Genomic DNA, 26,923 nt, shown 5'->3' with positions numbered 1-26,923 from the left:
ATTTACATATTGCTAAAAATAAAAGCACAATAATACTGTGCGGTACTTATGTACCTTAGATTCACCCTATTTATATGTTTTACCTTATATGATCTGGTATTTTGTAACTAATGTTAGAGCCTTTCTCAGCAGGGGGTTATTTTATTTACTCTGTCTTTTCTAACTTGCTGCAAATAGGTAGGTGCGAGGTTTACATGCCCTTAACGCGTTTCAATCCCCAAGTTTCCTTTATACAGGTTACTGACCGTACGAAGGTAGTGCCCCTATTTTCAACTTGTTTTCTGTCTGTCTCGTATTTTGTGTTGCGTATGTTGTCTTGTTTGTTGTTGGTATTTCTTTCATCTTTCATATATATGTATGCGTTTGCGTCTGTGTGTACGTGCGTGTCTACGCTGCTGTGGTTTACGGTGTAGGGAGACTGCTTGTTCTTGTTGTTGGATTTTCGAAGGAACCCATCCAATATTTTTCCTTGACAGCTTCTTTTGTTGTGGGCCTACTTTGCGATGCATGGCTCCATGGCGGTGTTCTGGACTGTGCTTCCGGGGAATCTACCCTTACCTTTTATCTTGATTAGGTTATAGTTTATGTTATCATAGTAAAATGACTACATTTCAAAATTATCTTTACCTTTGATTTGTACTACTTTTTAAACACTGATGTTGAACAAAACAATACAACAGAACAATATAAAGGGAACTATTTTATTTGCATGTCATAGATGTCATTCAACAAAAAAAAACCCTATAAAAGTTGTTTACAATCTTCAAGCAACACACTGTATTTTTTTTTAAAAAAAAAAGACATATTATAAAAATTCAAAAACAAATGGTCGTTTACTTAAAAAACACGACAACGAATCTATAACACGGCAAATCTTTTCTTCAAGTTCAACATATTTTATTTTATGAACAAAGTGTCTTTGAATATGTCACTTAACTTTTTGTCATGTCGGGAGTTACTTATGTTTGAAGCATCTGTAGTATTATATGTTTATTTAACAATGCACCATTAAATTCATATATCAAACAATAAAAGATCTGTATCAATAATATACATTTTTTGTAATATCTTTGATTAAATTGTTTTTTGATATTCTGATATATTTCTTGAAAACCAAAACCAGTTTTAGTAACGATTTAATTTATGCGAAGCATTAGTAATAGTAAGTAAAATATAATTCCTGAACAAAATGTATACAAAATATTTAAATACCCTGCTGTGCTGAAAAAAATACCCATATTTGCGAACATGTGAAAAACATGCAAACCGTGATCACAATACAAAACTGTTTGTTGTGACTGTAATAAACGTCACCATTGCCGTTAATAAATATAGGATGAGATTTAGTTGCATCCCGGATGATGTTGAAGCACCAGTTGTAGTAACCTGAAATACATATACCAAAATGAAGATATGCACATGTCACAAATGTTAGCATCATGTTTCTTATTGAATTCTTTTTCATTGTAAATTACTGCAGTTTTTTTAAGATGACCTCATTGAACACGGTTTGCTAAATTAACTGAATGAATGTATAAATACTAATTTATCGCTAATGTAATAACGATTTAAACTTAATTAATTGAAATCTAAGAGGTTTTCATATACGCGATAGGAATGAAATAGAAGACGAATCCCATTTTATGTTAAAATTAGTCCTCCCTATCAAGCAGATAGACTAAACCATACGAAGAACTATTACTATAGAAAAAATGATAAGTATGTGTAAATTGACGCAAAATAAATCAGAATTTGAACTGGACATGTTATCCGAATTTATCCAGGAAGCGCTAGAAACACGTGCGCTCAGACCATTACAGTCGGCATTTAATTTATTAGACGTAGTTAAATTATTATATATCATCTGCAAAACGTAAGGAAAATGCGAATAATCAATATTGACTTGAACACAGGGATATATGGTATTGAAGTAACAGTTGGATTACTGCGTGTATATATTATAGCTGGAACAAAATGAAAACATGTCTTTGAGGGATAGCTAGTCTATATCCATTACTGTTTTCTCTCTCACATATCGGGGCAGTTCATTTATTGTCTTTGAAGATTGTGTTGCGTTGATTAGTGATCAACAGTTCGACACGTAGAATTTAAAACATAGAATTATGATTATTACATGTAATAAATATGATAAGTCATTGAATAGTGTACATAATTCTTTGCCTGGTATTAATGCGACCGTGACACATTTACTGGCATATCTCCAGTAACATACTTATTCAATTACCGACTACTGTAAGTGTTAAATATTTAATACAGCATTAATGCAAACTGGTATATATTTATATTCGGATAAGAAGTATGCACATACGAGAGGGTTGCAATAGAAAATGAATATATTGCGGTATTACGAGGGTTGATCCAAATGTAATGTCACTGGAGCCATAAAATATATACAATGAAATGAATACAACAAACTTCCTACCTTAATGTATGATGTACAGTATGTTTTGAAAATATCATAAAAATGTTGTTTACTTATCGAGATATCGACACGGGCAGAAAGAATGGTAACAAAGGCCGCCGCACGTCACTGACGTTACTGACGTCAGAAATTGACATGTTTGACGATAAGCAGTAACAAGCCACATAGGCTTGTTATACTGTATTACTGCAATACTTCAGTTTCGAACGAGTAGGAGTTTCTTTATGTAAACCGTTTGTTTTTAACAGTTTATGAAATAATCGCTATTTTGTGCCTTCAGGGGTGAATTTTCAAGTTTCATAGGTTCAAAACAAACCAACCCTAGAAAATAATATTCATGCATGTAATCATAATTGAATTTGCTAATATCTTCATCTTATTTCTATTAAAATATAATGATAAATAAATGCGCAATGGACGAAATGACATTACTTCTGGATCACCCCTTACATTTATTTTTGCAAGAGCAAGTTTTCGTGCATTGTAGACAGACAGGCAAAGTTCTGTTGTGTAACAAAATATTTTTATGCAGCGAAATTTAAAGGTATCTACTATATTACGAAATATAATGTTTGAGACCACCGCTAGGTGAAATAATGCTTTAGCAATTCTAATATTAGTATTACTTAAACTGATAATAAATAACAGCTTTTGGTTGTTTTAATGTGTAGAGAAAACATTAATAGTCAATCAGACATAAGCTAATTAAATAAAAAGGTACTGTTAACAGGCATAAGTGTGTCCAAATCAAATAGTTTAATGTTTTCTGTGAAATTTGGAATATTTTACAAGACTTATTATGCCAAGCACCAGACAGATAAGCAATCGGTAACCATTATTTAACTAGCTGGCGGCTCACCAATCGGTCAAGCCCCGCCTCTGAAAGACCTTAATATATGGTTACACAAGAAATGCTGGTTAACTTACGGATGCATTTGGCATGCCTCTTTGTGTTGATGATGAGACAGTCTACATTTATAATAATATATGTATCATGTTATTATATTTTCATCTAACATTTTTATTGTACTAACTATAAACAAGGGACAGTCATGAATTTGTGACAATGGCTATCTCAGAAAGTAATAAGAAAGTGAGCATAAAACCTTCGACCTTTTGTGGCTGCACTAGTATCAAAATCAATTTCAAAAACATCAAATATATTATATTCATCCAAGCTTGGGTGGATACGTTTGTCGGTCATTTTATTTGTATTTGTGGCAATTTACTTGTTCCTAAATCAGAACAACAAATGTTTAAAACTGATACAGCCGGATTAAAACTAGTTCCCTGGCAACATATTTGCCTCACTGTTTCAAAATATATTTCTATGTAAGCGTATTTCGTTACTAAGTGGCAAGATGGCAATTGTCATATTGTTCGGAGTTTTTAAAAAATAAATGACAAAGCAGATTTTGTTCTTCATTCGGAAGATTTTCCATGACAATGAAATATGATATATCAATCAAAATGTTTTTTAAAGTTGGTCAATCATATTTAAGCAATGACTGATATATTGTTGAAAATCGGCGTTAAACCAAAAACAAACAAACAAACGTTTATTATCTTTGCATCGAGAAAGATGCTTTTGTTTGTTTGTTTTGGGTTTAACGCCGTTTTTCAGCAGTATTTCAGTCATGTAACGGCGGGCTGTTAACCTAACCAGTGTTCCTAGATTCTGTACCAGTACAAACCTGTTCTCCGCATGTAACTACCAACTTCCCCACATGAATCAGTGGTGGAGGACTAATGTTTTCAGACACAATGTCGTTTATCAAATAGTCACGAAGAAAATACGCCCCGCCCGGGGATCGAACTCACGACCCCGCGATCCGTAGACCAACACTCTACCGACTGAGCTAAGCGTGCGGGCTCGGGAAAGATGCAGTCGTTCTTTAGCAGAAGAATATTGCTATCCTGAAGTCGTGCAATATTTCCGCAGCAGATCTCTGCTTATTTCCCAATACAAAGCTAATATAATAATTAGTATACGAAATTAAAAACATATAAAGAACAGGTCGATAGGTAAATGTACCTTATTTGCAATACACTTACAACTTGTTTGGTATATATGTAATACATTTTTCAAGAATAATACAATGTCAAAGACTATACTTAAACTAGCAAAAAATCTTCAGGCAAAAAAGCATTTGATAATAAGCTATAGCAGGACTTACAGAACTGTGGGTAACATGAGCAAAACAACTGATTCCGTTTGCTATAATGGTCTTCGTTACATACTGTGATTTTGATGCTGAATCAACAACCGATATTATAACTTGCCTGTAAGAAAATCAACAACCGATATTATAACTTGCCTGTAAGAAAATCAACAACCGATATTATAACTTGCCTGTAAGAAAACACGAATATTCAAGGACTGCAAGTAATAGTTATAGTATGTGTGAGAGTGTGTTACCAGGATATATCAGAGCTTGGGGTACATCGAGGGTATTTTTCTCTGCACATATCGTCGAGGCCGGTAGGCCGAGACAGATATGTGAAGAGAAAAATAACGAGATGTACCCCTAGCTCTGATATATCCTGGTAACACACGAGCACTACATATTATAACTGTTTTATCGCATAGTTTATCATTAAAATTTATATATCATTTTCATTTAAATTTGTTTATTATTATTTTTACTATTTTGATTCCCTTTCTGCGCTTCGCTGACTGAAACACTAAAACTTCTGTTTTAGAAAATGTGTTCCCCAGATACCCAACAAATTTCTGCATTGGTTTTAAATCTTTGCATTTCATTGGCCAGACATATTGTAAAACTTGTTGTTTTGTTTGTAAAAAAAATCAAAGAAAAAGAAGCATTTGAGAAATCTCAGAATTTCATATATTTCATGTATTTCTGAATTTGGCAATAACTATCAAGTTTTTGAAATATTCTGGTTTATTTATTCTTTTACTTTATAAATGTAGGTGTTTGTGACAATTCTTTCTCTGTGAACTGTAAATTGGAGCTAAAATCATCTTTTCTTTGAAAGGAAAAAATTATACTTCCTTGATTGGACCTCAATAGAGAAAAAGTGTTCCGATATATATCGGAACAGTTTTACTGTGCTGATATATATCGGAACACTTTTTTTCTTATGAAACTCCATAGAGATTTCCGTGTTGATATATATCGCAACAGTTTTGTAAGATATCAGCACAGTTTTGTAGTAATAACGTGTGTTACTATGTATAACATGCTGCAAAATCAAAGGAAAGTTGCCGCACTATGCGATAAGGACAAATACATGTTCTCAAACTCTCACGACTTGTATGCGTTACTGTTCCTATTAAGCAAGCAACACTATTTTAGGTTAGAAATGCAATTTCATTGATGTTGATACATTTGTATCGATATCGGATGTCCTCTTTTAAATGCTAAGTTAATGTTTAGTATATATATCATGATGTCCCCGTTTGTCTTTTACACTTCAGGTTTACAGCACGGCACTTTTGTTCTTAATATGAATAAACCAAAATGAAGCAAAAATAGGCAAGTAATTTATATTTATTCTGTGTTGGTATCAACTCTTATATCTATTCAAAAGAAATCAGTCAGTCAATATTTACGTAGTTTGGTCTGAACTCGGAGATGATGTCAGAGTTACGTCACAGTGTGCCTGCACAGTGCTTAAGCTGTCTATCTTGACCACAACTGGAGAAGTTCTGGCAAGAAAATTCTGAAAGAAATCTTGTATTAGTTTATTTTAGTAGATGTCCTTGTAAAGGCAACATTTCTAATAACCAAACGCCTTGCCAGCTTGGAAGAAAATGTCTTAACATATTTTTGCGTTTAATTTGTATATTTCAAAGCGTCAATGTTTGTCAACGATTTTAATTATAGTAAATAATATATTTAATATTTTAACCGTCACACGTTACTTGAAATGGTTTTATTTTTTTTTTGTAATGAATCGAAAAATACATTTCAGTGTTTTATATGAACAAATATGTATCAGATAATATGGACTGTCCGAAATAGTGCAAGATCGATCACCCTTATCCGAAGTGTATAGAGTATGTAGTTACTTTATGCATGATAAAAGCGCGTTTAATGACGCTGTAGAAATGTTACTGTTGAGCGCAGATAACAAATCTGCGCTATTTACCAAACGCGCAGCGCATAAAACAAATTTTTGTTGCACAGGATAAATTTAACCTGCGCGATTTACCAAATGCGCAGCGCAAATAACAAATGTAACTTTATATATCAGTAATTTGCATTTCATGTTTGATAAATCATATAGTTGGTCAATTTATTAATAAATATAAATGTCAAATGCTGAATATCTTGGTACTTTTCTACTCTGAAAACAATTTTTAAGAAGTTACATAAATAGTATCTTTTAGAATTGAAATATGTTTGAAATATCGGCGTGATTTCAGAATTTGCTATTATAACAGCACAGGACCGACATCCGCGCAGGATACAGATGTAACAAAATATTCATTTTGGCAAAAGCTACAATTTCAGCCCGTAATCGTAAAACAATGGTAAACTTAACATAGTTCATGAAAGACATTCAAGTTATTAGGCTCACTTAAGAAATAAAATGGTAGCTGACGATAATTGCTGAAAAATTCCGAGCAGATATATCGGCCGGATCAGTTTGAAGCTGAACTGATCTACAGATGTCCTTTATCAAGTATGTTAGCTTTATTCCTAGCAGATCTAGAGCCGATGAAATAAGGGAAAAGCTTATATACAGTCACTATCTGTTCAACGGGTAGCTTGATATAAAGATAAATATTATTTTATTTTTCTGTCTGTTATCTTAGACGATAATAGGCTATTTGCATCGCAAAATTTACATAATTAGAGCCAGGACGCAATATTAGAAATGAAAACAAAAGGATAAAACATAAAAAATATTAAGAATAAAAAAGTCTAGCTGATAGCCAGACTTAATGAGCAGATATTGCTACCTACCATATTGTCTGTTGTAGCTTGAAGGACAAAGCTACCAGATGGCCCCGTGTTTGTAATCGTAAATGGCACAAACAAAGGAACAAAGCAGGAATGGATAAATTCTGCAAAATAAGAAGACAACAGTTAAGTCAGTCTAATATGGTATATATTGGCTCGCAAATTATTCATCGTCTATACACGACTTGAAAAATCATATATGTAAGAATGGTCTTCAAAATAAAATGTTCAGTCATTTTTGGACAATTATTTGATAGATACTTATACAAACAATAAAGAAAACTTAAAACTTAGTAAGCATAATATAACATAGGTACTAAAACTGAAAAAGAAAATCGAAATGTTGACAAAAATACTCTTGTTTATTTTCCCATGTCATATAATTGCAACATTACAACTTTTTGTACAAGCAGGTTCACAGTTGAAATTGGGGGAAATGCCATGATATATTTCCCGAATAACCGCGTAATATTATAACAAATCAGAAGACATATTTTAAGCCAAGCTTTTGCTAACATTGTAATACTAGGAATAAGGAGTCAACGGATATATTTCTTACATTCAATTCTGTTTCTACGTTTTAGAATTTGACAAAAAAAGTTTTCCTATTACAGAAAATGTTTTTCAAAGTATATGAATGAATGTTTTTCATTTTTTTTATATAAGATTCGAAATATATAAATTGTATGAATATCATTCTTGATAATACAAGCACATACGTGTAGAATCATGCGTGTGGTACATGTTAGCATTCGTATGTTTGTTTGGGTTAGCGTGGCAACGACAAAATGGTAGGTCATCTTTACAGCCCAAAGTGCCTCTACGTATATTTCTTTATGGATGAGTAAGGACTTGGCCGGACCTACAGATCTGGCTAAAGCTAGACGGATTGAGCCGTGCCATGAGAAAACCAGCATGGTGGGTTTGCGACCAGCATGGATCCAGACCAGCCTGCGCGGATGCGTAGGCTGGTCTGGATCGATGCTGGTCGAAAACCCACTATGATGATTTTCCCATGGCACGGCTCAATTCAATTAAAGAACTGTGCACCCCAAGCGAGATTCCGAGTTTACCGCGAGGTAAGTGATTCGTAGTCAGTGACTTTTACACATTCGATCGTGGAAGCTCCTTTTATTATCAGTAAATATCAAAATATCATTTATCATACCTGCATCAGAATTATTAAGTTTGAGTCGAATACCCACAGGTTGAACAAGCGTTTCTTGACCTCTTGTGAATGTGTTACCATCCTTGTCTTTTCCGACAACTCCAACACGCACATCCTGTATATATTATAAAACAAATATCAGTTCACACCAGCCAGATGTTTGAGTAGACAAATTATTTAAGTCTTGTAAGATAATTCAGAAGCAGGATAGTGGTGGATTAAAGTTCTCAACTGTTTTGGTCCTGACAGCATTTCCATTGCTTATTAAACCTTACACAACAAGGGAAAGCCTTCATTCGTAATATTTTGGTAGAATTTTAGTATATTTTAGAATTAAGTCAAACAAACGAAGAATCTGAATCCCGTTTTTGAGCTAATTATACGGTGCTTTTGTTGTACTGAAAATATGTTCTTGAACACAGCATCTTTGACGTTTAGCTACAACGGATAATGTTACTCAAGAAAATTTAGCTTAAAGGCTTGTGGAAAAGATTTGACCCCTTGGGGTCATGATTTGAACAAATTTTGTAGAGGTCTACTAGGCAATGCTACATGTCAAATATCTAAGCTCTAGGCCTTCTGGTTTATTTTTAGAAAATTTTGAAGATTTTTCTATGTACAATCAAGTAACCCCATGGGACGGGGTCAGTTTGATCCCGGGGTCATGATTTGAATAAATTTTGTAGAAGTCCACTAGGCAATGCTACAGGTCAAATATCTAAGCTGTAGGCCTTCTGGTTTATTTTTAGAATTTTTTTTGGAAGATTTTCCTATGTAAATCAAGTGACCCCTGGGGGTCATGATTTGAACAAATTTTGTAGAGGTCTACTAGGCAATGCTACATGTCAAATATCTAAACTCTAGGCCTTCTGGTTTTTGAGAAGAAGATTTTTAAAAATTTTCCTATGTAAAATCAAGTGACCCCTGAGGCAGGGTCAATTTTGACCCCGGGGTCATGATTTGAACAAACTTGGTAGAGATCCACTAGGCAATGCTTCACACTAAATATCTAAGCTCTAGGTCTTCTGGTTTTTGAGAAGAAGATTTTAAAAGTTTTTCCTTTCGGTTGCCATGGAAACCAGAGTTCTGCATTGAATTCAATTCTTTGAACAATTTTTGTAGAGCTTCACCTAAGGAACATTCCTGTGAAGTTTGGATGAAATTGGCCTAGCGGTTTATGAGATGTCGTTTAAAGTAAAAGTTTACGGACGACGGACAACGGTCGACGGACGACGGACGCCGGACGGTGAGTGATCAGAATAGCTCATCCTGAGCCTTTGGCTCTGGTGAGCTAAAAATGTTACAATGCTTACACAGGTTTCACTATAAAAATGTTATGGATTTTAAGCAGTTTTCAACAAGAACTTGCCATTCTGTGCTTGAATGATTTCTTTGCTGAATACTCCATATACTGAGATGGTTCTTACCATATCTGGCCATACAACTTGGACAAGAAAAGCTTTACTAGTCCGAGACCCTCGCAATGCCCCTAACGGTATCTTCTGAAGCAGCGATCCGTTCAAGTGTTTTATCTGCAGGTATGTCCAGTTTGATACCATGTCATTTCCAAGCGGCGTGACTTTAACATACGTTGAATTTCTGCCTACGATGAAGCAAACATTGGAAAATCTTGTGTTTAAATGAGCCGCACCATGAGAAAACCAAAATATTGCATTTGCGACCAATATAGATCCAGACCAGCCTGCGCATCGGCTGTCTGGTCCGGATCCATCCGGTTCGCTTTCAAAGCCTATTGCAATTACAGAAACCGTTAGTGAACAGCATGGAACTTGACCAGACTGCGCGGATGCGCAGGCTGGTCTGGATCTATGCTGGTCGCAAATGCATTATGTTGGTTTTCTCATGGTAGGGCTCAAATAATACTTGCATTCTGTTGTACGAGATAGCTTTTATATGGAGTTTCGATTTGGCTATCTATTCACTAAACATCTTGCGCTTCGGCTAGAGTCGTAATTACCAGCTGCTAAGTTTCAAAGGGGCATGAATAACCTGTCATTCTTAAATTTAAATTCCGAAAATAAAATACCAAATTTATTATTCTACCATACATAAATAATCTGTTATCAGAACGATTTCGCCATTAGCTAGTATTATTCAATATATCTAAATTGATGAAGTCACAGTTTTACTTACTAATAGTCAGTTCAATGATTTTGATCCTGGTACTGAAAATGCATCAAACTGTGACTTTTCAAACAAAAAACAATCACAAAAGAAGGTTTATATTCATAGTTAACAAAAATTGACATTGTCAGCTGTCTTCATTTTGCTGTCTTTTTTTGCATAAAAATGATCATTTGCATCTTTTGTATGTAGTTTGCCATCCTTTTAATTTCTTCATGCTTTAGTTGTTGGGTTCAGACGGGGCTTTCGGCATTAATAAAACTTTTTCAATTTTATTTTGTATTTGAAAAACATATTGTCAATATGCATAAAAAATGAAAATATGATTGAAAATCTATCGAAACATGTAAAACCTTTTCATTTGGTGCCATAAACAATAATAGTCAGTTCTAAACGGTACTCTATCAGCAATTAATCAAAACGATATACTTAGTGCAGACTTGGTAAGTTCTATACCATTCTATAAATATTTGAAGAACGATAGACTGCTCTTAAACAAATAGCGACAATACTCGTGCTCAAGAATTTGCTTTGTACAAAAACCTTGGTACACATTAATAACCATACTCGAAATATCACGAAATGATATTCATCTTAGGAAAGTAATGAAGACATACCTTCAATCTAAACAACCAGGCAAGAAATAAAGAACGAAAAGATTTTAACCTCGTTGTTGTACCGTTAATTCATCTTTTAAGCATTTTGAACGCCTTGTTTACTTTTAAAAGTATACTGTTTACTTGATAACATCTGTCACTTATTGGAATGTTCATTGTTCTTACTGTTAGAATGTCATAACCTTTTTTTTTATCTAAGCATAAACTGAAAGTGTGTATTTCCATGTTGAAGCATAGTATTTCAAGTTAAAGAGCCCTGTTGTTCCATTTTCAAACATTTTTGCAATATTTTTGTTTCTAATATTTAAATATGTAGGTTAAAGTATATCTGATCATATAGTCGCATTATTAAGTGTATTATTTACCTAAGATTATTGTCCACATACAGATTGTATTACAAATAGTTTACTAAAATCACGCGGAGTTCAACGATAAAGCGAGACATTTAAAAGATTATGATTTGTGGTTGCACTGACTCCTTGGTAACGGAGCAAAATGAACTGAAATGAAAATATGTTGTATTTGTCTTTAATATTTTATAATGTAGATCAAAGATTTGTCTCGAATTTGATGAACGAAACATTACTGCTAGCCATCGACAATGTTTTTCGTTTAAACAGTACGGGTCTGAATGTGTAGAAATTGTCTTTAGAAATCTTTACCTGTATAAATAATTATGTTATCTCTCAGAAGACAATCGAACAGTGAAGAGTTACCTGGTAAAGGCTGTCCTGATACTGAATTCCCTAGGTTGTCGCAGAACGCTAAATCAAAGTTAATGACACTGCTAGCGTGTATAGTCACGTCGTAGTCCTGATTGTGCGTGTCGTACATTGTCAAGGTCCAGTTTCCTGCATACAGATAATAAACAGGCATATTAAAACAATTGCAATGCACATGAACTTTGTCAGACCTATCTCACGTTCAAGTCATTTCCATTAATGTTTTTTTACTATGTTATATATTCAAACTCAATACAGGTATCTGAATTACTACCAATGCATTAGCAAAAATCTACACAGTTTTTGAAGCATTTATTTGCGTCTGCAACACAGGAACGTCAACGAAGACGAATAACAAATAACCTGAGGTAATGTTAACAAGAAGATACTAGGAGGCAAAAAACTGACTGAAATAATAATTCGACTAAGATTTTGTTGGGGCCTCCATGGCCGAGTGGTTATGGCCGCTTTCTTCGAATCTCTTGCCCCTCATATATTCACATATTATTGTGTCGGTGTGACGTTAAACCCAATAAAATATTTTTGAACAAAAGCCCTTGAGATAACAACACATGTATACCAACCAGGAAGAAAACTCTTTGAAGTTACAACACATGTATACTAACCAGGAACAAAACTCCTTGGGATCGATTACAACACATGTATACTAACCAGGAACAAAACTCCTTGGGATTGATTACAACACATGTATATTAACTAGGAACAAAACTCCTTGAGATTACAACATATCATTTTTTATGTATACTAACCAGGAACAAAACTCCCTGAGATAACAACACATGTATACTAACCAGGAAGAAAACTCCTTGAGATTACAACATATGTGTACTAACCAGGAACTAAAGATAATAGGTAAGGGTAGATTTCTCGGAAGCACAGAGCACCAAAAACACAGCCCCAGAGCCACGCATTTACATAGTTGGCCCACAACAAAAAGAAGTTGTAATGGAAAAATATTTCAGACGGGTTGCTTCAAACATCCAACAAGTACATATTAATTTAAGCTAAATATTGATAAAGGGGAAGGAAATGGTAAGGAGCGAAATGGGGTCGGGGTGGGGGAGGAATCCGAAGGGGAAAGTGGAACAAGGACGAATATACAAGGGAATGCCATGTTCTTTAAAAACAGTCGCACTACAACGTAAACCACAATAGCGCAGACATTCATGTACCAAAGATAAACACACAACGACGATCAACTGAATAACATAGAAAAACGAACAAGCAACACATAAGAAAACAGTAGGACACCGTTATAAACTCACAAGCAAACAAACGCACCCACACAAGCAGGAAAAAAACAAACAAGTACCGTCTTGGGATTCGGCTGCAAAAACAAAGGGGAGCCACGAAAACTTACTAAAAGTAAAGGGGGAGGGGAGCAAAAAGTAGCGTAAATGCAAGGGAAAGGAGAGGGCAAAAGGGGGAGTGGGGTGGAGGAAAAACGCCCACAATAAACAAGAAAACATACGCAACACATAATACAAGACAGACAAAACAACCTGTTGAAAATAGGGGCACCGCCTTGGAACGGTCAGTAACCTAAATAAAGGAAACTGGGGGGTTTAAACGCGTTTAGGGCATGCCAGCCTCGCACTTACCCTATTTTCAACAAGTTAAACAACACAATGTAAATAAAATCCCCGCTGAGAATGGCTCTAACATTAGTGCAAAAGTAACAGATAAATAAAGCAAAACATAAAATTAAGGTAAATTTAAGGTACAATTACACCAATGTACTCAACAACTTGTCTGAAGTCAGAGCAACAAGAGCCTAACTTTTAAGGGCACGACTAAAACTCCTTGAGATTACAACGAATGTATACTAACCAGGAACAAAACTCCTTGAGATTACAACGTATGTATACTAACCAGGAACAAAACTCCTTGAGATTTGCACGTATGTCATGGTTGTTGTATCTACCTTCAAAGTTACATTTGCACTTGTCGTCGTCAAATTGCTACCTGTTACATAGTTATTAACATTATTTTATAGCACTCGATACCATTTATTTTTATATTTTTTATTGAAAGGTTTTCAATAGCTGCACCTAACCATTTATAATGAATTACAACACATGTCAAAATGATGAACAACTTAATATCAACTCGACTTTACAGTCTTTCATTTATTTTATGATTTGATATAGTGTATGGCTGTAAAAAAGTTCCCCCGTACGTACTTGGATTCAGTGTTGTTATATTTTCTAGTCCTTTGGGATCATGGAGTCCATTCAACATATGTGTTATAGAGTTCCGCTTAAGCCGGTGCTAGGGAGCGTGAGAGTTGTTGCACATTTCATTACCTCTCATGAACAGACTCAATCAAACCGAGTCTGATATTGTTCTTCTTGGTTGCATTCTTTGCTTCCAAAGGATCTTTTTACAGATTTATTTTTTAACTTGGATATCATTTAAGAATAAAATACGACAATCAAGGTATTCCAAACTTAATTATGACGTGTGACTATAGATTGATTTTTTCCAACCAGTACAATATTCGGTGAATCTTGAACAGTATCATGTTATTAATATTTACTGTTTGAAGACCGTTTTAATACTTACATTTATTTGTATTTCTGAATATATCCTTAATACCTCTATTTACTTTGGATTCATAATGTCACAATGTATTTTTTTTCAAAGTTGATAAGGATGGATTATGTGGTCTTTTGGAATGTTCCCAGTCGGAAAAGGTATATAAAAGACAATGGATGAAATTTAGATATTTTAGCTGACACAAAAAGAAATAATTACCTTCGAAATGTATAAACAATGAGTTTTGATTTTTGTAGAATATATTGCAACAACATACCCATTATTATATAACTAGGCATTTGGATTCGCAGTTACTAATGAGTAAAATAATTCTGATGTATGTTTCAATTACCTGCTGGATCGGTGACTATCAACTTTTGCGGTTTACAGCATGACGTCTTTATTTCAAAGGCTAGTTTAGTTAGTGACTGGTCTACGTAGAACAGAACCTGAGAAACGCCGTTAACTGTAAGCTGTTTTCTTGTCACAATCACTGGATTTGTCTGAAATAATAGATGCTTTTCACATGTCATTGTCGCCATTTTGAGGATTATATTTAACATAAAATCTGCAACAGGTCAGAAAACTTTTCACCCATTGCCATAAAATTTTGTTAAAAGAAAAATATTTTCCTGTAATGTTGCTATATGTGTGATCTTTACATGTGTGAAGGATTATGATAAACATTTTTACACAGTCACTATTCTTTTGTTGATTTATTAACTTGATTACATGTCTTTAATTTATCCCCTGAAATGGCTGCCAGTTTTATCATGGGAGACAAGTATTTCAAAAAACGGGAACTATCTAAACGTATACGCACAGTTATTATAACAATAGCTCGATCTGGGATTTTGTATTCGGCTCTCGTGGATTTTGCAAGGTCGGATCACACTCGGCGCTTGTGCGCCTCGTGAGATCCGATCTTGCAAAAATCCACGAGAGCCGAATACAGCATCCCAGATCGACTTACTATTTAAATAACCCTATTGTATCTGCAGACAGCTAGAGCAAAGGTTAGTATCGAAGTTATACCTAAAGCAGATATAAATGCCATATTGAAGAGCAATTTAACGGAATCCGTATAAAGATCCTTTAGGAGCATAGAACAAAAACAAGCAAAATAAAAGAAAGCTCGATATCACTGGGTCTGTTAATGACCAAGTTTGTCGTATAAAATCGTATGTTTTTGCTGTGACTGAATTAGTAAATAAATTCAGATGTTTGAATATATTTTTCCGTCCCAAATGCTACACTAGCTGTACATTGTGTTTTTAAATCGTAGGTCAGGATTGAATCAATATATAGTGCACAGAATTCTTAACAGTATAAATATGTATGACTGAAATCTTCAAATATATGTTTATAGCCATTAGAACTAAAGCATATGTAGTGCATTCTAACGTACCAATGTCACTGAAGACAATATGTCTACTGCCTTTGAAATATTTGTCTTATCCGCATGTATCACCGAACCACCAGATATACCCGCTAGAGTTCCGAAAATATCCGATCCACTTGCCGAACGCTTCTGAACAAATTTTCCACCACTCCGCTTTTCTTGAAACAGAGATTTTCGATTTAGTTATTAAATCAATTTTTATATTTATATTTTACATTTAAAGTATTTCTTGGAGATAAAACCATAAAACTGTTTTACTTGGAGGGTATAACATGAGTATTTTTATACTGAATTTGTTAAACGAGTTGAATAAAATAATAAAATGCGAGGCTTTGCCGAGCACTTTATCAATAATTTTATTCAACGAGTCAAATAAATTCAAAGTGGAAATACACAAAGCTTTATTACACTAGTGCAATACCAAAATTACGTCATGGCTTTCTTTCAATTCCATCTGTGATAAGCACACTGTTTCAAAAATTAGGTAAAGGTACGACTCTCAGCGTTGAACCAACTTTTTTTACATAACGTCAGAACTTGGAGCTACTTCGCGTATCTTAATATGTCGTAAAAAGAGACATTCGTGAATGTAATATTGTACGATAAGTCAAATCTATATAGTAACACATAGGACACAGGTGCCCCCACTCCTGTCACTATAACATTGTTTTATGACTCGGGTTAAATAATTTTTAAGATGTTTGCAACACAAACTTTTATGAACCTTATGTGTATTTTTCACTTAGTTAGCCATAACTCTGGCCTAGCTGAGTAAAATCCTACAGTGAACACTTCACTGGCTATAAAGCAATCCTCTAATGTTTCATGATTCAAGGTCAAGTACATTTTAACATAAATGTTTCACAAACTTTTTTTTGAGTAAGTCGGGACAAGAAGTCTGGTATTGTGTAATGAAAAAACTTAAAATAAAACAAAATAAGTCAGGGGCGATAACTGCCACACGACTGAATGAATCCAGACACGAAACCCCAGGTGCACAACTGTACATTCTGACCAACATTCCTGTAAACTTTGGTAACTCTATGTCAAATACTTTTGGAGCTACGCGCGACACAACATTAAAATGACCAATTGTTACTAAGCCAGGGGCCATAACTCATACACGACTGAATAAATCCGGACGCGAAACCCCAGGTGCACAACTACACGTGCTGACAAACATTCCTGTAAAGTTTTGTGACTCTTCGTCAAATACTTTTGGAGCTAGGCGCGACACAACACTAAAATGACCAATTTTTACAAAGTCAGGGGTCATTACTCTTACACGACTGAATGAATCCGGACGCGAAACCCCAGGTGCACAACTACACATGCTGACCAACATTCCTGTAAAGTTTTGTGACTCTACGTCGAATACTTTTGGAGCTAGGCGCGACACAACCTTCTCGGAAGGACGGACGGACGGAGGACGGACGTCCGAAAGGAAGGACGCCCGGACGGACGGACGGACAAGAGCAAGTCTATATGCCCCCACCACTCATGGGGGGGGGGGGGGTGTACAAAACGGAATCCATATATTAGAATAAACATTCTCTTTTCCTTTCTTCCACGCCACGTCAAATTGATTGGTAGATCGTCGGAAAAAAGTTTTAAAAAGATATGGCGGGAGCACATGAAATTTTTGTTTAATTTTTTCCCTCTCAATTTTGACGTTTTGAGAGTCCTGTACATATAACGAAGCGATTAAGATTTTTAAATTTCTTGATATATATATTTTCAAGTCATTCAATGACACTTTCCAAAATAATGCAACCTATGCATGACAAATTTCATACTTATTCGGCTATTTATAAGCAGGATGGCTTAAAGAAAAGGCTCAATGTAATGTCAACATGCATCAAGCGACCTTCGTTATTATTGTTGAAATAGGGTGATGAATATAAATTTCCTGTTACAGTTCAAACAAGGCATGTAAACAAAGTCATTGTCATTATAATTATCCTTTTATAGTTAAAACTATGCATTTAAAAAAGTTATGTCTATAACTTTCCTCTTACAGTTCCGGCAGGGCATATATAAACAAAACCATTGCCTTTAACCTTCCTTTTACTGTTCCAACAGGGCATGTAAACAAAGTCATTGCCTATAACTTTCCTCTTACAGTTCCAACAGGGCATATATAAACAAAACCATTGCCTTTAACCTTCCTTTTACAGTTCCAACAGGGCATGTAAACAAAGTCATTGCCTATAACTTTTCTTTTACAGGATCAATAGTGCATGTAAACAAAAACGTTGCCTAAAACGTTTCTCTTATAATTCCAACAGGGCATGTAAAGAAAGTCATTACCAATAACTTCCCTCTTACAGTTCCAACAGGGCATGTTAACAAAGTCATTGCCTATAACTTTCCTCTTACAGTTCCAACAGGGCATGTAAACAATAAACCAAGTCATTGCCTATAACTTTACTCTTATATTTCAAGCAGGGCATGTAAAATATAATCAAAGCCATTGCCTATAGCTTTCCTCTTACAGTTCCAACAGGGCGTGTAAACAGTAAACAAAGTCATTGCCTTAAACTTTCCTTTTACAGTTCCAACAGGGCATGTAAAGAAAGTCATTGCCTATAAATTTCCTCTTACAGTTCCAACAGGGCATGTAAACAATAGACAAAGTCATTGCCTATAACTTTTCTCTTACATTTCAAGCAGGGCATGTAAACAATAATCAAAGCCATTGCCTATAACTTTCCTCTTACAGTTCAAACAAGGCATGTAAACAATAAACAAAGTCATTGCCTTAAACTTTCCTTTTACAGTTCCAGCAGGGCATGTTAATAAAGTCATTGCCTATAACTTTCCTCATACAGTTCCAATAGGGCATGTAAACAAAATCATTGTCTATAACTTTCCTCATACAGTTCCAATAGGGCATGTAAACAAAATCATTGTCTATAACTTTCCTCATGTAGTCTTATGTTATATATTCAGGGGCACTTACTCTTCAGTAGCAAATATTTTCATTTAGTTATGTTGTTACTTAGTTAGGAAATTATTTCAAGAAACGTCTAAACAAAGTTGCGGTTATGTTGTTAAATTTGTTATTCAAAATCCACCACACACAACTATCCTTATCACATACCATAAAACATCTTGACAGTGTAGTCGTTTTTCCAGTTTGTATATATGCGATACATCTTTTAGTGACAATTTATCAATAAAGCTCATTTCTTTAAAATTATGATAACATCACACTACTGCTGAACAGTGTGTTCAAGAGTAGTAAAATAAATTCAAATCAGGGTGTCATTTTCAGGTCTATAAGTGAATTGCTTTGAATATTCTGTTCATTTTCCACATGATAGAAATTACCCCGACTACAGTAGTACAGAAGAGGTCTATAACTTAAGAGATCAAGATCAATTGTTAAGTAAAAGGAAGATAATGTAGTGTTTAAAACAAACCTGTGTACTGAATATTTTACTATTCTTGTTTTGACAAGCGGCTAGTCAATTTCGCATTACTTTATTGTACGACACATCACACCATAAATAACATTGTCGTTTTTAAAATGGCTAACATTTTCCATATTTTATTTAAACTATAAAATCGCCTTTTGGACCTAAGTTTCAGATTGTAATTCATAAAATCTTATTACAACTAAATTGAACCATTTACTTATTTAGTTAACACGATCCTTAACCTTAAGCCTGCTGGTGGCAGGCGATTTTACCTTTGCGACTAGTGCAGACCAAGATTAGCCAGCTGATCATGGTCTGCACTGTTCGCTATTCAGTCTGAAAATTTTCAGTAACACCCCATAAATAATAAATAGTACTGCCAAAATTAAATGACAGACCAGTCGATTTTAGAAATTGAGCAGGCAGGGTAAAGGTTAAAATCTTGAAAAACGATGGTTACGACATGACAAAAATGCATTCTCAAACTGTTCTGGTTACGTCACTTCCTTTGTTACGTCGTTTGACGTTGACGTCACTTCCTTTGTTATGTTTATTTTGAAGGAACGTGTGCGAAATTTTAAAATACGTTTTCTTCCGTTTTAACCATTTATGCTAGAAATTATAAATCAGCTATTACTTTTAACCTAGAGGTATTAGTTTTATATTCTAAACGTAAAGCAGCAACTTAAAATTGCGTTTTTACAACTGGAATATATTTCTATTATATGGTTTAATTATACATTTGAGAAAAACCGTTCGATTTTTTTTTTTTGCCTTATTTTCTTTGTATCCAAATTTCCATATCTCTATGACCACAAAGTCAGTTTTTATAACATCATTGAGACAGACGCTTGTTTCAGTAACATGACAACTTGCGCAAACACTTTTATGTCAACGTCAGACGTTTGGTGATGCTTACCACTAAGTCTATTTTGTTGCATCTCTGTACACGTTTTTAAGTCGGAGAATATTCTATGTCCTGTTTTTTTTCCGGATTAATCGAGAAAGAATAAAACTATTGCGTAGCATATGCATTAAACATTTCGCTTTAATTTTATATATAGTATTGCATGTCTTTCAGCATAATAATTTATAGAATACATATTTATATATCGACGGAAATAGCTCCAGGCTCTGACGATAAGTTATAGTTATAATTTGATTACGAAAATATCATTCTAGTATCTTGTAAATGCTATCTATTAACTTTCTTAATCATTTGAATTAATAATGTATGTTTAATCCATTAAGTTTGATTGAAATTTATTTAAACAACACGGCACACAATCATTTTACTAGACTAAGTGTCTTGTTGATACAGCTTCCTATCTTACTTAAATGATGAAATAACTGGCCTCTAATGTATAACACAATATCACACAAGTCTCATAAGATAAAAAAAAATAAATGAAATTCGAACAATATGTGAAAAAATATATACTTCTATTAAATCCTGCATAAGCGGATATTATCCCGCTTCTCAAGTTTAAATTATTCCGCTGAAAACAAACAACACAAATACCCTTTAGATACAATTACGTATGATCAAAGCTATTCAAATAAGTAATCAATAAACGGTCTTTTTTTTTTTTGATATGTTTATGTAATGAAATTATAAATAAACAACTATTCAGACCTTTCTGACCGCTGCTGGCAGGTTCATCAGGTTGTCTTTTTATACCATTACCATAGTATCGTTTATCTCTTAAATATCCATATCCTAGTGCATCACCAAATTGTTCCCTTTGGTTCTCATATAACATTCCATCCGTCACCAATATTTCCTCTTCCGAATCATTACTTAAAACAGTTGATACACAATTAACTATGACTACTAATATCACAACATTGAAAAGTCTAAAACCAGCCATACTAAACATGATATATAGGATTGTTAATACCGCTTATTTTCTTAAATACCTTTGACCCGGCAAACTATTTACACAATCTATTTTCTACTGATAACACAATGTGATATCATCAAGTGACAATTTCTACGTGCGTTTTATCAATTTGTCATCAATCGATATTCAGATACTTTAGTTTTTCCGTGAAATCAAACCATGTTTCAGGTATACGTTTTATAAATTAAAATCTTTCTAAAAATAGACTACATTTAATATTTGAAAATATGTGTAGTCACGAAAATATATGACAAAGCTTCGCCCTTGATCAATGGTTAAAAGTAAGAAGCGGGACAAGTTGCAATTTTTAGGTCATATTCCGAACTCGAAAGGATATTCAGATGAATTAAGCAAAATAATGAAAATGAGCAGGTTTAACATGTTAGTGAGAAAAATAATCGGAGGCTGACTTCTTAAATACATATTCTTATAGCTAACTTGAATCTAAATCAACATATTGCAATGGATTCGCTATCAATTTGTTAAATGATCATTTGGTGATCTTTTGTGTATTATACGCTTCACCAGGTTTCCGCTTGAATACACAAATCTCTTGTTTGACAATAAATGGTCCCCAAACTGGCGGGAAACCAAGAACCAGTGTCTTCAAGTTCTTACGTAAACCCTCGATCTCAACTACTTTTCTGGCGAATGCAAACTTGAAACGTTTTTCCACATGTAAAATAATCCAACTTGACACCCATTTGATTGTGTAAAACATACAAACATTTACCTAAATTTCTACCAAATTGTTTCGATCATACCTTTTTCCATATTTATATTCATGTTCTTTTTCAGTCTAGTGGTCATGGTGCTGCTACTCTGCTCCATCAAACGGGCACGTCTGTTATGATTTCGGACATACTTGTGTGATCTAACGGTATGACTGGGCTTATTACATCTTCACCAGTTACATGTACCATATGTCCTATGACCTACAACTGACTTCAAACTTCTCTTTCCATACTTTATCTTGCTCGTGAAGGAGTGTGTTGTCAAGAAACAGAAGCATTTAGTTTTGTTGTTAAAGCTGTAGTGGAAGTTAACCTTCAGACATAAGTCAATAAAATAATAAAACTTTGGTTACACACTAGACTGAGAAGAAAAACAACTAAACCGGGTATTCAACATTCTCTTCCGATTACAGGGTCTTTGTTAATCTGAATAAAACTAATTTGAAAATGAGCTTCATGACCGGGGATCATGTACATTTACCACTTTATTTATTATGCATATTTCTTTTAAATATGTAGTTACTAAAACCTTCTGTAGATTTTATTCATATGTTTTGATGTGTCGTTTTTAAAGTCTTTGAGTACATTAAAGTATCATCGATATATTAAGCTACAAAAAATATTTTGACACACAATGCATATATTGTACACGTGGTCGTTAAAAACTAAACACATGTATATACAATGCAGAAATAAACTGAATTGACTTAAGTGAAACAAAGCACTGCATAAACAGCTCATATTTTGCCCTGATAAAGGTTTGGTGAATAAGTTAAATGGTAGGTTTATAATTTTTTATTAAAAGGCACTATTTGTACAGATGATATTTCTATTATATTAAATGTTTCATTTGTCAAACATACATATATCGCTCTAGGGTTCGTTTCGGGGAAGGCCCGTTCTTGGACCGTGGTATTCCTATAGAAGCTTTATCCTTGTTTTTCTGTTTGTAACTACTTCATACCATTAATATCACATAGAGGTGTTCACCCTTAAGTGGAACAGTTATTTTTTGTTACTCTCTATTTGTATAGTAGATAAGACACAAAAGACGGAAATGAAGAATTTGCGACTATGTCTCATTCATTTCTGCAATCAGTGTTTTGAAAACAGGATATATTCTATTTAAATAGTTCTATGCCTCTACTTTTCAAAACTGCATAATTCTATCTTTTTCAAGTTAGATAATACCAAATATATTTCAGTTGGTCTGTCATACATAGTGATTAATAGGAAAAGTATTTTGTTGGGTATAACGTCACACTGACACAATTATAGGTCATATGGCGACTTCCCAGCTTTGATGGTGGAAAAAGACCCCAGGTGCCCCTCCGTGCATTATTCGAGCGGGCAGCTAGGTAGAACCACCGACATTCCGTAAGCCAGCTGGATTACTTCCTCACATGAAGAATTCAACGCCCCAAGTGAGGCTCGAACCCACATCGATGAAGGGCAAGTGAGTTGAAGTCAGCGGCCTTAACCACTCGACCACGGAGGCCCCTAATAGGAAAAGGATGATGGTATCCTCGTTTAAAGATTTTTCGGCAATAGATGATGTCAATGTCTATGATAAAGAATGACGTGCCAGTTAAGAAGGAAACGTCCAAAGCTTAAATGAAAGTTACGTTCAAAATCTGGTACTTTTTATACAATAAACAATATTCATTAAGGTAGTATGTACCACCCCCTCATTTTCCAAAGCACTCTTATGAAATTTTCACATATTAAAATTCACTGTCTTTCCGAGAGACGGTTGTTTGTTTTTCTCCATTTCGCTGCTGTTTATCTTCAAATATGACTACTACAGTCGTTGTTCTCAAGTGCTCAAGATGAGGTATTTGACAGATTTTTTGTTTGTTATTTTGTTATTTCAGTCATGGCGGGCAGTTAACCTAACCAGTATTCCTGGATTCTGTACCTGTACAAACCTGTTCTCCGCAAGTAACTGCAAACTTCCCCACACGAAATTTCAGAGGTGGAGGACGAATCATTTTAGACACAATGTCTTTCATCAAATCGTCACGGAGAATATACGCCCCGTCCGGGGGATCGAACTCGCGACCCCGCGATCCGTAGACCGACGCTCTCCCTACTGAGCTAAGCGGGCGGGCTGACAGATTTTTTAAGCAGCGTTTTTCTGTAAAACTAAAACACGGCCAATAATGTTTTCCAGATTTGTGATAGAATATCTCTAAAGTGGTACATAATTTGTCAAGTTAATTTCGACATTACTTCAGAGACGCAATTTCAACACGTAAACCTGACGTCGTGTTTCATCAGAAATTTCACGTATAAATAGAGGATATCTGTTTGTTTTAGTGTAAGACTGAAATATATTTCATCGAGTGAAACACTATAATGCAATATTTTCACGAGCTACGAGTGAAAATGTAAATTATAGTGTTCACGAGTGAAATATATTTCGATCTTACACTGAAATAAATAAATTTTCTATTTATTTTATGTATTGTTTTAATGGTTTTTGACAAAAATATATCCAGTTTGTCCGCGCAACGTCACGTGCATCGCATCATGACGTCATAATGTCGTGACGTCACGATATGTTTTTAGAAAAACTGTAAATAGTTCTATTACGTTTCCTGATTTCGTTTACATTTTATTATGATAGAATGTATACATTTATGTTCCTGTTAGTATTTCTATACATCTACATATATATCTTTATTAAAGTTGTTTTGTAAGGAATTTTCTATTCTATTAATAATTCTTATTATTTTTGTTACTACGCCATAATCATAATGGCCCGGGGTAACCGGAACGTCAGCGCGTTCTGACGTTGACGTCTTGTAGCAACATCATTATGGCGGGTGAAAGAGTGCTGAATCATTTTCAGATCGATTGTCAAATACTGATGGCACTGTTGATGAAAATATCGATACAAATGTTGCTTAGGCCCCATAAGTTTCTAGAAAAAAGATATGTAGATCTAAAATGAAAATACCAAGATGAATATGAAGCAAAGGTATATAATAAAAAGGTCAATAGACGGCTGGTTGTGCCTTTTAGCCATAATGGCACACCTAGTTTCATAATGGCCCTCGGGCAATTATGACACTAGGTGTGCCATTATTTCAAGAAGGCACAAGCAAGCCGTATATTAATCTCTCAATATTCGGTCGCATTCAGGTGTAGTTCCGTATTAGTGAAAAATAAAAATGATATTTTCACTGTTTGAAACAGTGAAAATATCAATTTTATTTCACTGATAAATTTAAGTATTTCACTGAAAAGCATAACAATAAAAGCGTATATTAAAAAAAAACTGACAGTAGATTTCTATTTTGAATAAATTTGGACAAACGTACAAAATTTCAATGATAATCTCTTTTTCATTTTGCTTTTCGTTTTAAATCTATGTTCACGTAACTAATATTATATTTCATGCTAGTAGAGTTCTATAGGATATTTACATTTCAGTGCATTTCTATCTTTATTTTGTGTTTATTCCGGAATAATTTTGGGCCACCGAGAGCGGGCAATTCTGATGAAATTTCATATATTGTAACTTTAGATTGTAATTCATTAACACATTTGAAATTGTGTATTTTCATTAAATTTTATCGAGGAATTTTAAGTGAAAAAAGTTAAGTTACTGTTACTGTCCTGATGATACTATTTTATTCTTAAAAGCACTTAAGCGTTAGGCGTTGGTTAACTTTTTGCTTAGGTCCACCTTCTCTCAAAAACCTATAACAGCTACAGTTTTGAAACTTGGCACACTTGTTTATCATCATTAGGGAACTATGTAGGCCAAGAGCCATAACTCTGATATGCATTTTGTAAGAATTACGGCTCTTGTTGTACATAGAAATGAGTTTCTTGCTTAAAATGTTTGTTTAGGTCACATTTTCTTAAAAACTATAAGCGCTACAGCTTTGAAACTGTTCACACTTGTTTATCATCATTATGGGACTATGTAGGCCAATAACCCTAACCTGCATTTTGTCAGAATCATGGTCCTTTGTATACTTAGAAAATCTGAACTATAACGCTTTCTTAGATATTGTTTAGCACTTTCAGACTAGCGATGGTACCCGCAGGCGGTGCTCTTGTATGAAGGGTTCGATTGACTAAAGAACATAGTTTAAGAGATAAAAGAACTATTTGAAAAAAAAAACTCATGGAGTTAATCTTTAGTTGTGACATTCGCAACATAAGTTACCCTTAACAGTTCAAATGGAATAATCAAGTGTTAGCATGGGAAATTAATTGAAAATAAATGCATCTATTTGCCTCATTCAAGATTCGATTAGTATCAATCAACTTATGTGCCCATACTAAATGTTAAATACAGTCGTTACGATGGCCAACTTTTCTCACAGTGGTTATTACCAGAAAATGAGTTCCCGTGACGTAGGCAAAAGGAGAGAATTAAAGCAGTTAAATAACTAGATTTATATGGTAATCAAATGCTATACACAAAGGTGATATCCTATTTAAGCTGAGCATCGAAGAGTTGATCCGATATTCAGAAATTGCAACGCATATTTTATTGATAATTTGTTAGAAGACCGCGTTGTATTAGAACTATAAAGCCATTCAATGTAAATCATAAAATAACATAGCACACGATATCTGAAGTTTTGAATAAAATCAATTAAAATATCCTCTGATGAACATTTCGTATTAAAACGATGTCCATATAGATCCGGATCAAATCATTGCATTTGCTTAAGGAAAATATCAAATATATCTCTTATATGAAATTAGGCTCTGTCTATCTAACGGGAAAACCTGTTTATACGGATTCTTTCTTCTTTCTGCATAAATTTTCATTTTGATAATTTTAGTTTTGACGGTTTTGCTCTTGTTATGAAAATTATGAACAAAGGCAAATGTTTTAAAATGTTTG

General features: G+C 34.2%; 1 protein-coding gene across 2 annotated transcripts; it reads right to left on the bottom strand.

Moving 5' to 3' along the window:
* Positions 1–687: 687 nt before the first annotated feature.
* Positions 688–21,346, bottom strand: LOC123559534 (uncharacterized). 2 transcript variants are annotated; one of them, XM_045351433.2, is made up of 12 exons: positions 21,049–21,346; positions 15,997–16,148; positions 14,941–15,091; positions 13,923–14,015; positions 12,024–12,158; positions 9,973–10,148; positions 8,546–8,660; positions 7,381–7,481; positions 6,021–6,130; positions 4,621–4,726; positions 3,371–3,412; positions 688–1,386 (listed from the first exon to the last, which is right to left on the bottom strand). In XM_045351433.2, the coding sequence occupies exons 1-12, from the start codon at positions 21,290–21,292 to the stop codon at positions 1,273–1,275; spliced, it is 1,539 nt and encodes a 512-aa protein (XP_045207368.2). In that variant the 5' UTR covers positions 21,293–21,346; the 3' UTR covers positions 688–1,272. The 2 variants fall into 2 exon arrangements, with proteins under 2 accessions (XP_045207368.2, XP_045207369.2); XM_045351434.2 differs by lacking the exon at positions 3,371–3,412.
* Between the last annotated feature and the right edge of the window lie 5,577 nt (positions 21,347–26,923).

This window comes from Mercenaria mercenaria, chromosome 10 (assembly GCF_021730395.1).
Source record: "Mercenaria mercenaria strain notata chromosome 10, MADL_Memer_1, whole genome shotgun sequence".
Taxonomy (NCBI): domain Eukaryota; kingdom Metazoa; phylum Mollusca; class Bivalvia; order Venerida; family Veneridae; genus Mercenaria; species Mercenaria mercenaria.
This window is presented reverse-complemented; position numbering and strand designations above follow the sequence as displayed.